The sequence below is a fragment of the Genypterus blacodes genome, unplaced genomic scaffold (genome assembly GCF_046128005.1).
Source record: "Genypterus blacodes isolate CSIRO-AG114 ecotype Tasmania unplaced genomic scaffold, CSIRO-AGI_Gbla_v1 ptg000037l_1, whole genome shotgun sequence".
In the NCBI taxonomy this organism is placed as follows: Eukaryota; Metazoa; Chordata; class Actinopteri; order Ophidiiformes; family Ophidiidae; genus Genypterus; species Genypterus blacodes.
Genome location: NW_027466850.1, coordinates 3,550,338 through 3,562,272, shown reverse-complemented (window position 1 = coordinate 3,562,272; position 11,935 = coordinate 3,550,338). Strand labels below are relative to the sequence as shown.

Genomic DNA, 11,935 nt, shown 5'->3' with positions numbered 1-11,935 from the left:
GAGCTACTATATGTATAGTAAGGTCATAAATTCTCAGTATTTTTCTCAGAGCGTCACTAGACAGAATTTCTAAATACCATGAGCACGTGTTACAGTGACATTGTGCAGTCCGACTGTTTTACAAGCTTTTAAATGTCAAATCCCCAAGCCCCAGTAAAGACTCCATGACCAAAGGGCTTGCTACTGTGTCTACTGATAATATTAGTATGTGCTGGAATTTTACACAGGAAGATGGACGGTTGTTTGCAAGGTCACACTTAGTCATGCGCATGAATATTTATCATTTATGACTCACCATAATAGTCTCACAATATCCTCTGAATACATGCGCCCACATGCTCACAGTTAAAGAGAAATCTGAAGCCATGTGACAGTTGGCAAAACACAAGCACACATGTGAAGTTCCACAATGACATGGACAGGTCAGCTGATGAGGGTAAGGTGGTGGCAATGGAGCCTAAAATATGCCACCGTTGCTGCATTCATGATGTAAAACAAACTAGGATGTCTGAAAACTTAAGAACCGGAAATCTGAGGTACTGTGTTGAGATGAAGTGAAACAGAAATCGGACTGTGTCTAGAACATGTGACGTCATTTGAGATGGGGCACAGACTTTATTGAGTTGAAACACATGAGACAATTTATTATTGAAAATATCCTGGATTTATTTGCATTTGATTTGGCTAAATGACCGATGGATGCAGTCAGATACAGCCACACCATTATTAACTTTACTTCAAGTTTTAAATTGGCGACCTTGTCAGAAAACTACAAGGGAAAGAAACAAAAGTCATCACAACTCCCAAATAGTTAACAAATAAATGAATACACACATGTTGGCGCAGGATTGGCACAGTACTACAATTTAATCTCAAATATGTTTTGTGTAAGGGCTTTGGCCTTCCTATAGAGACAATGAATACAATTTGAAGTTTGTGGGTAGCTCTCTTTCTTTCTTTCCTTCCTTCTCTCTCTCTCTCTCTTTGTCTTTACACATTTTATTTAAATATAACATTTTATTTTAATACAGTATTTCATAAAGCAAACTCAAACATCTATAGATTTTAAATTGATATATCTGTCCATTTAGTTAAATTAAACTGGTGTCTTGAAGACGACAGGACCACTGCCTCATCTTATTCTGAGGGAAGAGAAAGGGAAACGTTTAAACACACAGCTGGAAAAGTAGCCTTGAACATTCACAGACAAACTGTAAAATTATTTTTACCTTGAACAACAAGTTTAGATGAGCATTCCACTCTGCCTAAAGGGTTTTCTGCAATGACTGTGTATTCTCCACTATCCTTGGGCCCAACCTTGAGGATCACCATGGAGCAGACCCCACATGTATTGGTGATGTAGTAGTTGGTGTTGGTGTTGAGGCTGATGTTATTTCTGTACCAGGTAACATGGGGCTTTGGGTTTCCTGTCACAGCACAACTCATGTAGCACTCGTAGCTTTCTGGGCTGTTGTGTGTTTTCAGTGGCACAGTGAACAGTGGAGGCGTCTCAAAGCTGCAGTCCTTTGTGGCCCGAAGATTCAGAGTGAATGTTTCTGGATGGGAAAGGAAAACTGTTAATCCAGTGTGATACATTCTGAAACTGTGCTGTATTTAGTCCTGTTAATTTAACCAATGTCTCCTGTATACCCAAATAGGTATCATAACACAGTATGTGTCTTGATCTCTCAGAGCAACAAAGAATGAGTAATGTGCGCTTTTATCACCAGCAGATGAGACTCTTGTGAGGCTCTCCTCTCTGGTCTCCCTACAAACCTAATCAATCAGCTATAATTAAATGCTGCTTGCGGCGTTCTCACAAGAAGCAGGAGAACACACATTAGGCCTATTTTAAAATTACCTGTTAAGTCTCAGATTGATTCTTTTTTTGTTGAATAAAATTGGACATGGTCTTGCGCCTAGTTACATGCCTGAAATGCTCTCCTTCTATGAACCAGGTAGGACACTGTTCTTTCCTGACTGAAATGTTTGGGTAGGTTCTGTTTCAACCTGCCTTTTGTCCTTTTCACTTCCCACGCTGGTGACTCGGATGGATTGGACGTCCCCATGTCGTTTTTGGCATAGACACGGAAGTGATACTGCCTTCCTGACATGATATTGATGGCAGTGAATTTGTTGTTGAAGAGATGATCAGCCACAATTTGCCAGGTGCGTTTGATAGAATCACGCTTGGTGATCATGTAGTGCAGCCTGTCATCTTTCTTCTCATCTGGAGAGGGAGTCCAACAGACTGTCACTGTTCCCGACACATTCTCCTCTAGCTCTACAGGGCCTGGGGGCTTGGGGTCATCTAGAAAGAGGTAGAACACATTCCTTGTGAATATATTATTTTAAGGGATGGCTAATGAAGTAATGGCTTGAGATTGAAGTCCAAAGTGCACACAGCTAGTGTAGACCCACTTTGCTTAAAATGTTGTACATGAAAAGTAATTGGGAACAAATTTAAATCTGAAAATCCAGAAAAAACATCACATGCATTAGGTTATAGTTTTCCAATTTACCTGTGATTCTCATCTCAACAGTAAAGGTCTCCTGTCCAACAAGGTTCTTAAGAAGGATTGTGTAGATCCCACTGTCATTGCGCTCGGATGTGGGGATGATTAACTGTGAGGATGTGTCTGAATTGCTCACTGTCACACGCTTGGGTAAAGGCATGCCATCCTTAAGCCATGTTATTTGTGGTACTGGAGAGGCCTGCCGAAAACAGCACATAAAGGGTCAAGGAAACATGCATCCATAGGAAATACTAGCACAATAGAAAGCTGTCTACTCAAGGTCTTGATTTTCACACACATGTTTGTTTGACTATGATACTGCACCTCAAAGTTGATGTTGACCCGTGCAGAGTTCCCAGCTCTCATTACCATGAAGCTCTTCATTTTTTTGTCGGTGAAATGAGGTCTCACTATTTTGAGGGGGGGTATTTGAGACAAAATTGATGATTAAAAGCTGAGCTGAGTAGAAAATGTATGGTATGTGTTTACAGAGTTCTCACTTTCCACTGACTCACCTGGAGGAGGCATTGCAATGATGTAGTTGTCCAATTCTTGAGGCTCCCCATTTCCACCTTCGTTGGTGGCAATAACTCTTATCCAGTACATGGCCATAGACTTTAGACCCATGATGGTATAAGAGGTCATAATGATAGCATTGGAGGTACACTGAACCCACTCCGGGTTTTCTGCGGGTCTTATCTCTACAAAATATCCTTTGGCCTCATCTTGGACCCCTTCTTCCTCCTTGGGTTTAGTCCATGCCAGTGACAAGGTGGTGTATGTGGAGTCTGTCACCTTCAAGTCAATAACGTTACCAGGTGGCTCTGAAAGCATGAAGACACAACACTGCAGTAATCCTAACTAACATTGACATAACAACAACATATTGGATTATGGCCAAGACCTCACTCTTTGGATCTCTTGCAATCACAAATTCAGAAGGTGCACTTGGCTCTCCAGCACCAGAGATGTTGATAGCTGATACGCGGAACTCGTATTCGATTCCCTCAACAACATCCTTTGCAGCATACTTTTTCTCTGTTGGCATAGCAAATGGTTGGTTAAAACTTACGTTTTCACATCTGATGTTCTCCTTGAGAAATGACAGGACACTGAAATACAGAACTGTGTAAAGATCACTGAATAGTGTTGAAATGGTTCTACCTTTAATAGGCTCATCAGGTGAGTTGACAGGGCCCCACAGATTGCTGCCCTTCTTGCGTTTCTCCAGATTGTATCCCAAAAGGTTGGTTCCTCCAGTGTTAGTCGGTGCAGACCAAGAAAGATTGATGCAGTCTTTGAAGGCACTAACAATTTTTGGTGTAGTAGGGGGTCCAGGGTATGCTAAAATGATCAAAAAGAAGCAACAATCCATTTTCACCAAGCTCACTGAAAGCCTCCATCACCCACTGATCATAGAGAGGCTCACCTTTTGTTCCGGCCTGAATATCATCTGTCTCCAACATTTCACTAATCCCTTGATCCGTTTCAGCCCTGATGTGATAACAGTATTTCCTGCCATGATCCACATCTGCGTCCCTGTATTTAGGCTCCGGACCAATCTTTCCTAATTTCTTCCAGCTGTTTCGGCCAATTTGCTGACGCTCCAGGATGTAGTCAGTAATTGGAGAACCACCGCTGTCTTTGGGAGGCCTCCATTTAAACTCAATGCAAGTTGCTGAACTTTCAATTATATCCACAGGGTTTTGAGGTGGTGTTGGTTTATCTGTAGTCAAACATGGGAATAAAGAGCAAATGTCAATATGCAGGGCTGAGTATCACAATGTGCTACCCTGATGGCAAAAGTAAAAGGAACTTATCAAAGAGTAAATACTTGTGGCGATAATGAAAATGTACATCTATATCACAGTCCTATAGCATATATTTATTTAATTATTTCTGTGCTCAACATATTAACCTTACCTAACACAATGAGCTGAGTTATGGCCTCAGTTGTACCACATTCGTTCTTAATCTTAATCTTTATTTCCCCTGTGGTTTTGCGGTGACACTTGGTTAGCAGCAGGCGACTGTGTGAGGAAGACTTTTCAGTCTTGATGTTGGTGTCATCCAGGAGATCTTCGCCCTCATTGTACCACTGGATCTTCATTGGCTCGCGGCCAACAAAGGACAGATTGAAGGCTGCGTTTTGTCCAGCTTTGATTATGACAGGCTTTGAGAACTCAGCCAGGTCATCAGGGTTGAGCCTTGGAGGATCTGGCAGAGAAAGATTTTATATTGGTACATGTAATTGCTGAGCTCAAATATGTATTATTTGATATGTTTACAGAGGCTGCTCCACTGCTTTCCTAAATTTACTCCGGTTTCATTACCTTCAACATTTAGTATAGCTTCTGTTTTACGGCCATCAGCTTCATATTTATACTTTCCGTTATCACTTTCTTTACAGGTTTTGACAATCAGTTTGCGAAAGGTTCCATCTTTGACGATACTGATATCATCTGTTGCTTGTATCTGAAATACACACACATGCCGGCACAGTTATATCTTTGAAAATTCAACGTAAGATCAATTGCTTTTTCCAACCTTTGTGTGAAGCTCCTCACCTCTTTTCCATCTTTATACCAGACTCCTTCACAGTCCTCACTGCTCAGCCTGCAGACAAGCTCTGCATCAGTACCAATGACTGCTGTCACATCTGACAGTCCACCCGTGAAGTAAACTCCTGGGTCTAAAGTAGAGCAGAGCATTTCATTAGCTTAGAACATGGCAATACTTTAATTTAATTACTACTGCCGAGACTGTTGCATCTCACCAATGACTGTGTCTGGGACAAGAGGGCCTGTTCTCTCTCTTTTTCTTTTCTCTTGCATAGGAGCCTCTTCTTCGTCTCCTGCTTCCTCTGCTGCTTCCTCTGCTGCTTCCTCTGCTGCTTTCTCTGGTGTTTCCTCTGCTGCTTCCTCTGCTGTTTCTTCTGCTGCTTCTTCTCCTGCTTCTGCAGTCTTTTTCGCTTTTGCCCGCTTGGACTTTGGTGCTGGCTTTGAAGCAGATTTAGACTTGTCTTTTACTTCTTCTGGTGTACTTGATTCATTGATTTCTTCTTCTTCCTCTTCCACTATTTCTTCTTCTGTAGCTGGCTCCCCCTCCACTGCTGGCTTTACCGTCACCTTCTTTTTCTTCTTCTTTGCTTCAGCTTTTGCTTCAGCTTTTGCTTCAGCTTTTGCTTGTGATTTTGCCGCAGCTGCAGCAGCTGCTGCTGCTGCTTTTTCAGCTGCAATTGCTGCAGCCTTAGCTGCCTCTTCTTTTGCCTTTTCAATCAGCTCTGCTCTCTCTTTCTGTACTATGGCTTGTTGCTCCTGAGCAATTTTTAAAAGATCTATTCCACTGCCACCTGCTTGAGTTGTTTTCCGAGCTTTTTTCTTTCCACGCGTGTTTGGATCTTTGTCAACTAAAAAATATAAAAGGTTTGGCCTTGTTTAATGCTTTTCATATACATTTAAATGAATATAGGATGATCTATGTTACCACAAGATAGAATGTGATTGTACTGGCCTTTAAAAAATTAGCAAGTTCACCAGTAATTAGTTTCCTCAAGATAGTATGAATGATTGGCTGTTGCTATTTTTATGGTCTCTGTAGATACTGTATGTTTAACTCTGAAATATGTTAAAAACACACCTTCCACAATGAGCCAGGCACTGCAGGATGTTAGTCCGGCCACAGCTGCATAGATTCCTTTGTCCAGTGGCATACAGTCCTTGACGACCAGTTTGTGAATCAGCATGTCTTCGGAAACACTGATGTCATATTTGTCGCCTTGCTCCAGTGCAACATTCTTTCCCATCCAAGACATCTTGGTCATGGGGTGTGAGAGGACACATTCAAACACAGCGTCCTGGCGTTCCTCTGCTGTTACATCTTCAATCTTGACCAAGAAATCTACATTAGGGACTGCATGAAACATGACATTAGTGTGGTGTCGTGTAACAATAGTAGGTATTTTATTTGGTATAGTGTCTTACTTTTCAAGTCAGTTGAGAAGATCTTAACTCCATCGATCTCCACTTGGTATAACCCTGCATTCTCAGCACCCATGCTGAACTTAAACTTCTTTCCCACTTGTTTCAATCCATGCTTTACCTCTATGTCATCAGTAAACGGGATCATAACACCATCCTGTTCAAACATAAGCAGTCGTAAATGTTAAACACACTACAGAGTAGACCAGAGAGAATCTGTGATCAAAAATCATGCGGAACCAGAGAAAACAACACCGACTACATTGTGTCTTGAGTTGAATATTTTGCTATAGCTATTTTATACTAATTCTTATAAGTGCAGTTGTTTTAGTTGAATATGTATGTAGTGTTTATGTGTCTGTGATACCCTTTACATAATAACTTTCAGTGTTTATGTATGTGTGTAAAATAGAAAAATACATTGAAGTCGCTCACCTTATACATGAAGATTTTGCTGATATGATCCAATTCTACTTCAAACTCTCCTGCATCAGTGGGTTTAAGTTCAACAGCCTGCAGGTGGCATTTTCTTTCAACAACCTAAAGTATTTGGAATCAGGAAAAACAACATAAAAATACATTACATTACAGTACATGATACAGTATAACTGTTGTTTAATATTGCACTGTATAGCCATGGTATCTAAAGTAAAATGAACCTTTTCTTGCTTTTGTTCTATTTCATTCTTCCTTTCGTTTAGTTTCCTCAGCATCCAGCGGAAATCAGTAACACCAAACTGAGAACAGATGCCCTCATAATCTTTTTTCTCTGCACTCATCAAGAGTTCCCAAAAGCGTTCATCGATTTCTCCTTCAGGTTTCTCTTCTTTAGCATCCATATCAACCCTTAATGTACACAAAATAAAACAAAGTGATATAAAATGCGCTCACCAAGACAGAATGTTATTTTTACTTTTGCAGATTTTTTATTTTCTTCCTACTTACTTATTTTTTAAGGCCTTTTTAAAATCCTCCGGTGTCTCTCTAATAGCTGCAATGAAAGCAGCGTATTTATAATGCGATTTAGTAAATGATCCACACGTCATTTGTGCAGGTAAAATGTAGGTTGTGTACCTGTCCTTGATTCTTGCATTGCTTTGCTCTTTTTGAAACCAACTAGAATTGCAGACATTGAAGACATTGACAGTTAGATCAACACGCCTTGTCATACAAATTATTCTTAACTGATCTGTTATGGATGTAAATCTAATTTACCTTCAATGATATTGAGGGTTGCAGTCACAATAGCCTTTCCGTATTCATTTCTGGCGTAGCATTTGTAGGTGTCGGCCTGATCACTACACACATCTGGCATCTAAGAGAAAACGCGTCAGGCTTTGATCTTATAATTCGTCAATCTCATTTTGAATTTTTCAGTGATCTCACCTGTAGCTGATGTTCATCCGCAGCTTTATCATAGGTCACTTGGAACCTTTCATCAATTTCTCCATTATTTCTCACCCAAGTCACGCTTGGTGTTGGATTTCCAGTAATTATAGCTTTGAAAACGGCTGTTTTGCCTGCAAACAGGACAGCAAGAGGATGGTTAAATAACTTTCCAATCATGTAACCGTCATCATAGAGAAGTTATATGCATGTGATTAGAGGCAGTAGTGGCATTTTACCATACCCTCTTGAATTGTCAGAGCAATGGGTTTACGGGTGAAATCTGGGGTGGTCATGCCTTCGGGGAGTTCTTCCACATACTGGGTAATCATTACTCCAGGCACGCGGGACTTTATTCTGATTTTGACTGTAATGAAGTGATAACATACAATTATTCACAACTTGAACATGTAGATCGTTATTGAACTCTTCAAACTTCAATATATAAATTTTTGGTTGCTCTTGATTTAACTTGAACATATGATGTATTGATTTAGCTGTTACATATTGAATTGTGGTTGTAGAGGCAACTCATAAAGTAACCCTCGTGATGTCAAAAGGCTTTTACACGGTAGTTTTTACTGGATCTGGCTCAAAGAAAATCCAATTAGAAATGAATACATTCAGATAATGAAGTTATTATTTATTTCATTTTAAAATTAAAACATGTGTTTTAATAAGTTCCCTTCTAGTTAGTTTTCTGTCATAAATGCATTTAGTAAATGGTGGGTTGGTGGTCTTACACTTACCCTGCCCAGGCGCTGTTGGCTCATCATCCTTTGCTCTTCGTATCTTAAACATTTTGATTTAGACAACAGCTTCTCTGTCAAAGGAAGAAGCGAAAGTGAGTCCAGACTGTTACTGTGGTGAATACTTTGACCATCGATCGGTGTTGTTAGCCAGGAGAATCGGCAGCTGTCCGTCACACATTTGATCTTTTACAGATGGCCTGGGTTGGTTGTGGGTATCGCTTACACTGTGCTTTAACCGACAGGCTGACAGAATGTGGTGTTGGTACAGTTTCTTTAAGCCTGTTCTTCTACAGAGCGTAATGTTCAATCAGGCATAATCTGGCAGAATTTAGTTTTTAAAGGGTTGGCCTGATATTGTTATGACCTACATCTGCTGCGCAGTGGGAAATTGACTTTGATGTTAAAGAATATGAGTTATTCAGAGAATTCTACAATGTGAAAGAGGACACCAACTTTCATCAGTTATCTAGACATACTCTCTTATACTCAGACTGATCTCTATCTTCTTATCTCATCTTTTTAAAGATATGTATCCATACATTGAATTAGTAATTCAATCCGAACAAAATACTTAGGATACCATTTAATAGGTTTCCTGTGACTGACCAGCCTAATTTTGCTTTCAATAGGTCACATACCTCATAAAACAATCTGTCAGGAACTGACGTCAGTCTGGCATCACCTGACTGAAACAGTGACAGGCTATTTTACTCATAATCATGTTTGTATTTAGATTTTGGATTTTTGTATGTAAAAAGAGACAAAACTCTAACCATAATCCTTTATATAAGGTATTCCAAAACAAATCATTGCAGCTATTTCAAATTATTTCATTATTTCAATGATCAAATTCAGAAAATGATCTAATCTCAAAACTAGATGTGATAATATTATGACCTTATATCTTAAATGAAAGATCTGTGTTGTATTTTGAAGTATAAAATAAGATCAGCAGCCCTGTTTTTTCCACTCTTCTTCAAAAACAGATTTTGATTAGGGATTATTAGGAATATTATGTTTGAGGCGTCACGCTAGGTTGAATTAGATAAGTTTATTGTTGAGGTCCTGGGACATTTGCAATCATACTTTATTTGTTTGGGACAACAAATCCCTTCATGAGGAGTAGACTGACTGACTGTTTTGTGTCCTTTGTCTCGCTCTCTGTCTGTCTAACCTTCATGCTACAACCATAAACTATTACTTTACCATCTTTTTGTATTAAAATGATATCGGGTGACTTTGCTGTTGATCTGTAGATAACTCTTATTTCAGTGTAGAAGTGATTGAGTGTAAATATAGGAACACTGGTTTTCACAGTGCACTTTCCATTTTGTGTCTAATTGCTTCATACTTTTCTGACTTAATGAATCTGCTTTATTAGGTTCTTAACACATCCCTAACACAATTAATTACATCAGTATAGGTTCACTGTAGAGACACTGATTGCTGTTGTAATGCTGGTGGTGCTGGTGTCAATGTCAACTAAAATAGCCAAAAGAATGTTACTAGATGCAAGGGCAAAAAGAACTTACTTTTTATTTGGGAAGAAAACTTCTCCGCTGTGTGTTGTCGGCAAAGTTCCAGCTAATTCTTGAGGGGAGGCTCTCTGTCTAGTGAGGTGATAATGCCTTGGAAAGATACTCTAGCAACCTAACCTTCTGCGTTTTAATGTGGCCCTCTGGGATAGGTTTACTGACATGCACTTTGGCCCTAAAGTGCTATAGGTTGCGGAAAAGAAGGCACTAAAGGAAATGGAGGAGTGAAGCTTACTAATCCCTCCCTCAACACTGGTGTTTTAGCTTTAGTTGTGCATTGGGGGGCTTTTAAAAGAAGCGTCACAGGAAGACCATGAATACACCTTTTGCTGAACTTCCTAGCTATGAACAGAATTTTAAATGTAGACAGCCTGTACATCGTCAGGGCGTTTAACAATCCAGAGGTAAGTATAGCTTTTTTTGAGCTTTTGAAGATTTTAATTTTGGAAATTTAAATTGTCAGTATTGATGGACAATTCTCTAAAATCTCTACGGCTGTTAGATTAGAATAAAGCATTGTCCAAAATCAGAATGTTTTATTTTAAATGCATGTTCCTGTATGTATTTAGACATAACCTAATGCAAATGGAGCCATCATTGTATTTTTTTTTATCTTAGCTGTCAGGCTGAAATGGATCAAAATCCGTTTCTTACGTGTTGTACTTAAGCATTGTAAATACAACTCCTCTTTGAAACTGAGAGGTGTCACCCTGCACTGATCAGGCATAGTTTCAACCCAGGGTGCAACTGTTGACCCGCTCTTCTTCAGTGACTCTAAACTTGGAATGTCTTACACAACAAAAATACATACCCAGAGAAGTAATACAAGAAGACTGCACATAAATTATTCACATTAACCTGCATGAGGTGAACAAGTGGTATGAATTTTGATACTTGCTTGCCTGTCTCAAATTGGCTCGAGGCTACTATATATACAGACAGTGGCTGCATGCATGTATGCATCCGCTGTATTTATTTTCTATCTTCATATATGTATATGTATCTATACATACAGTATACCAAATACACCATTCTCTGCTATATTAACTGTTAAAAACTGACATATGCATCTTATTTATTTATTATTGTCTACTGAGGTCAGCTGTCTCTCTATTTAAAATATAAAGCAAAATCAACACAGTGACTATGAAATATTTATTTACACCAAGCCCACATACAATGAAACAAGAATTACATGGGGAACATTCATGCAGCATGATACCATTGTTTCACATCAGTATTTTTTCTTTTGCATTCTGATGAATGAAGGATTGTCAGAAAATAATATCCACGTGTGGAAAGACTCTGCATTTAAAAACAAAAAGGGACTGACTGATCACAGTTTAATGTGTTGGGTAGAAAACATTTTCTTGATTTGTTTTTTATTTATTTGAAATTTGAAAACAACATGACAGCAATGAGTTTGTGACTTTTTATTTGGCACCATTAAAGCTTAAAGAAATGTTGTTATAACTTTGAGTAATTGCTGGCCATGAACCAATTAGAAGATCAACATTGTGAATAACTTCAACAATTAAACAAAGGCACTACAAACTATATTAAATTACATACCACTTCTCAGGGCTGGCTTGGCGGTAAAGATATATAGTATATGTGCATATGCTACTACTTGGATGCTGTTACATTTGATTACTGACTTCTGCCATCTTCAGCTTGTTGATTTATTCTGGGAGAAAAAGTCAAAGGCTGATGTTAGTTTCATATTTCCTTCATTGTAAAACATAGCGTGCAATGTCAGATTATGA

General features: G+C 39.1%; 1 protein-coding gene across 1 annotated transcript; it reads right to left on the bottom strand.

Annotated features, from left to right (window-relative positions):
- Positions 1-1,137: 1,137 nt before the first annotated feature.
- On the bottom strand, positions 1,138-8,683 carry igfn1.3 (immunoglobulin like and fibronectin type III domain containing 1, tandem duplicate 3). The gene is made up of 24 exons (XM_076147099.1): positions 8,632-8,683; positions 8,127-8,249; positions 7,883-8,016; positions 7,712-7,811; positions 7,571-7,612; positions 7,442-7,487; positions 7,156-7,342; positions 6,932-7,036; positions 6,500-6,653; positions 6,156-6,428; positions 5,560-5,925; positions 5,293-5,472; positions 5,084-5,208; positions 4,850-4,991; positions 4,440-4,733; positions 3,946-4,242; positions 3,681-3,860; positions 3,426-3,554; positions 3,032-3,340; positions 2,841-2,926; positions 2,523-2,715; positions 2,015-2,311; positions 1,230-1,556; positions 1,138-1,142 (listed from the first exon to the last, which is right to left on the bottom strand). The coding sequence occupies exons 1-24, from the start codon at positions 8,681-8,683 to the stop codon at positions 1,138-1,140; spliced, it is 4,146 nt and encodes a 1,381-aa protein (XP_076003214.1).
- Positions 8,684-11,935: the final 3,252 nt, after the last annotated feature.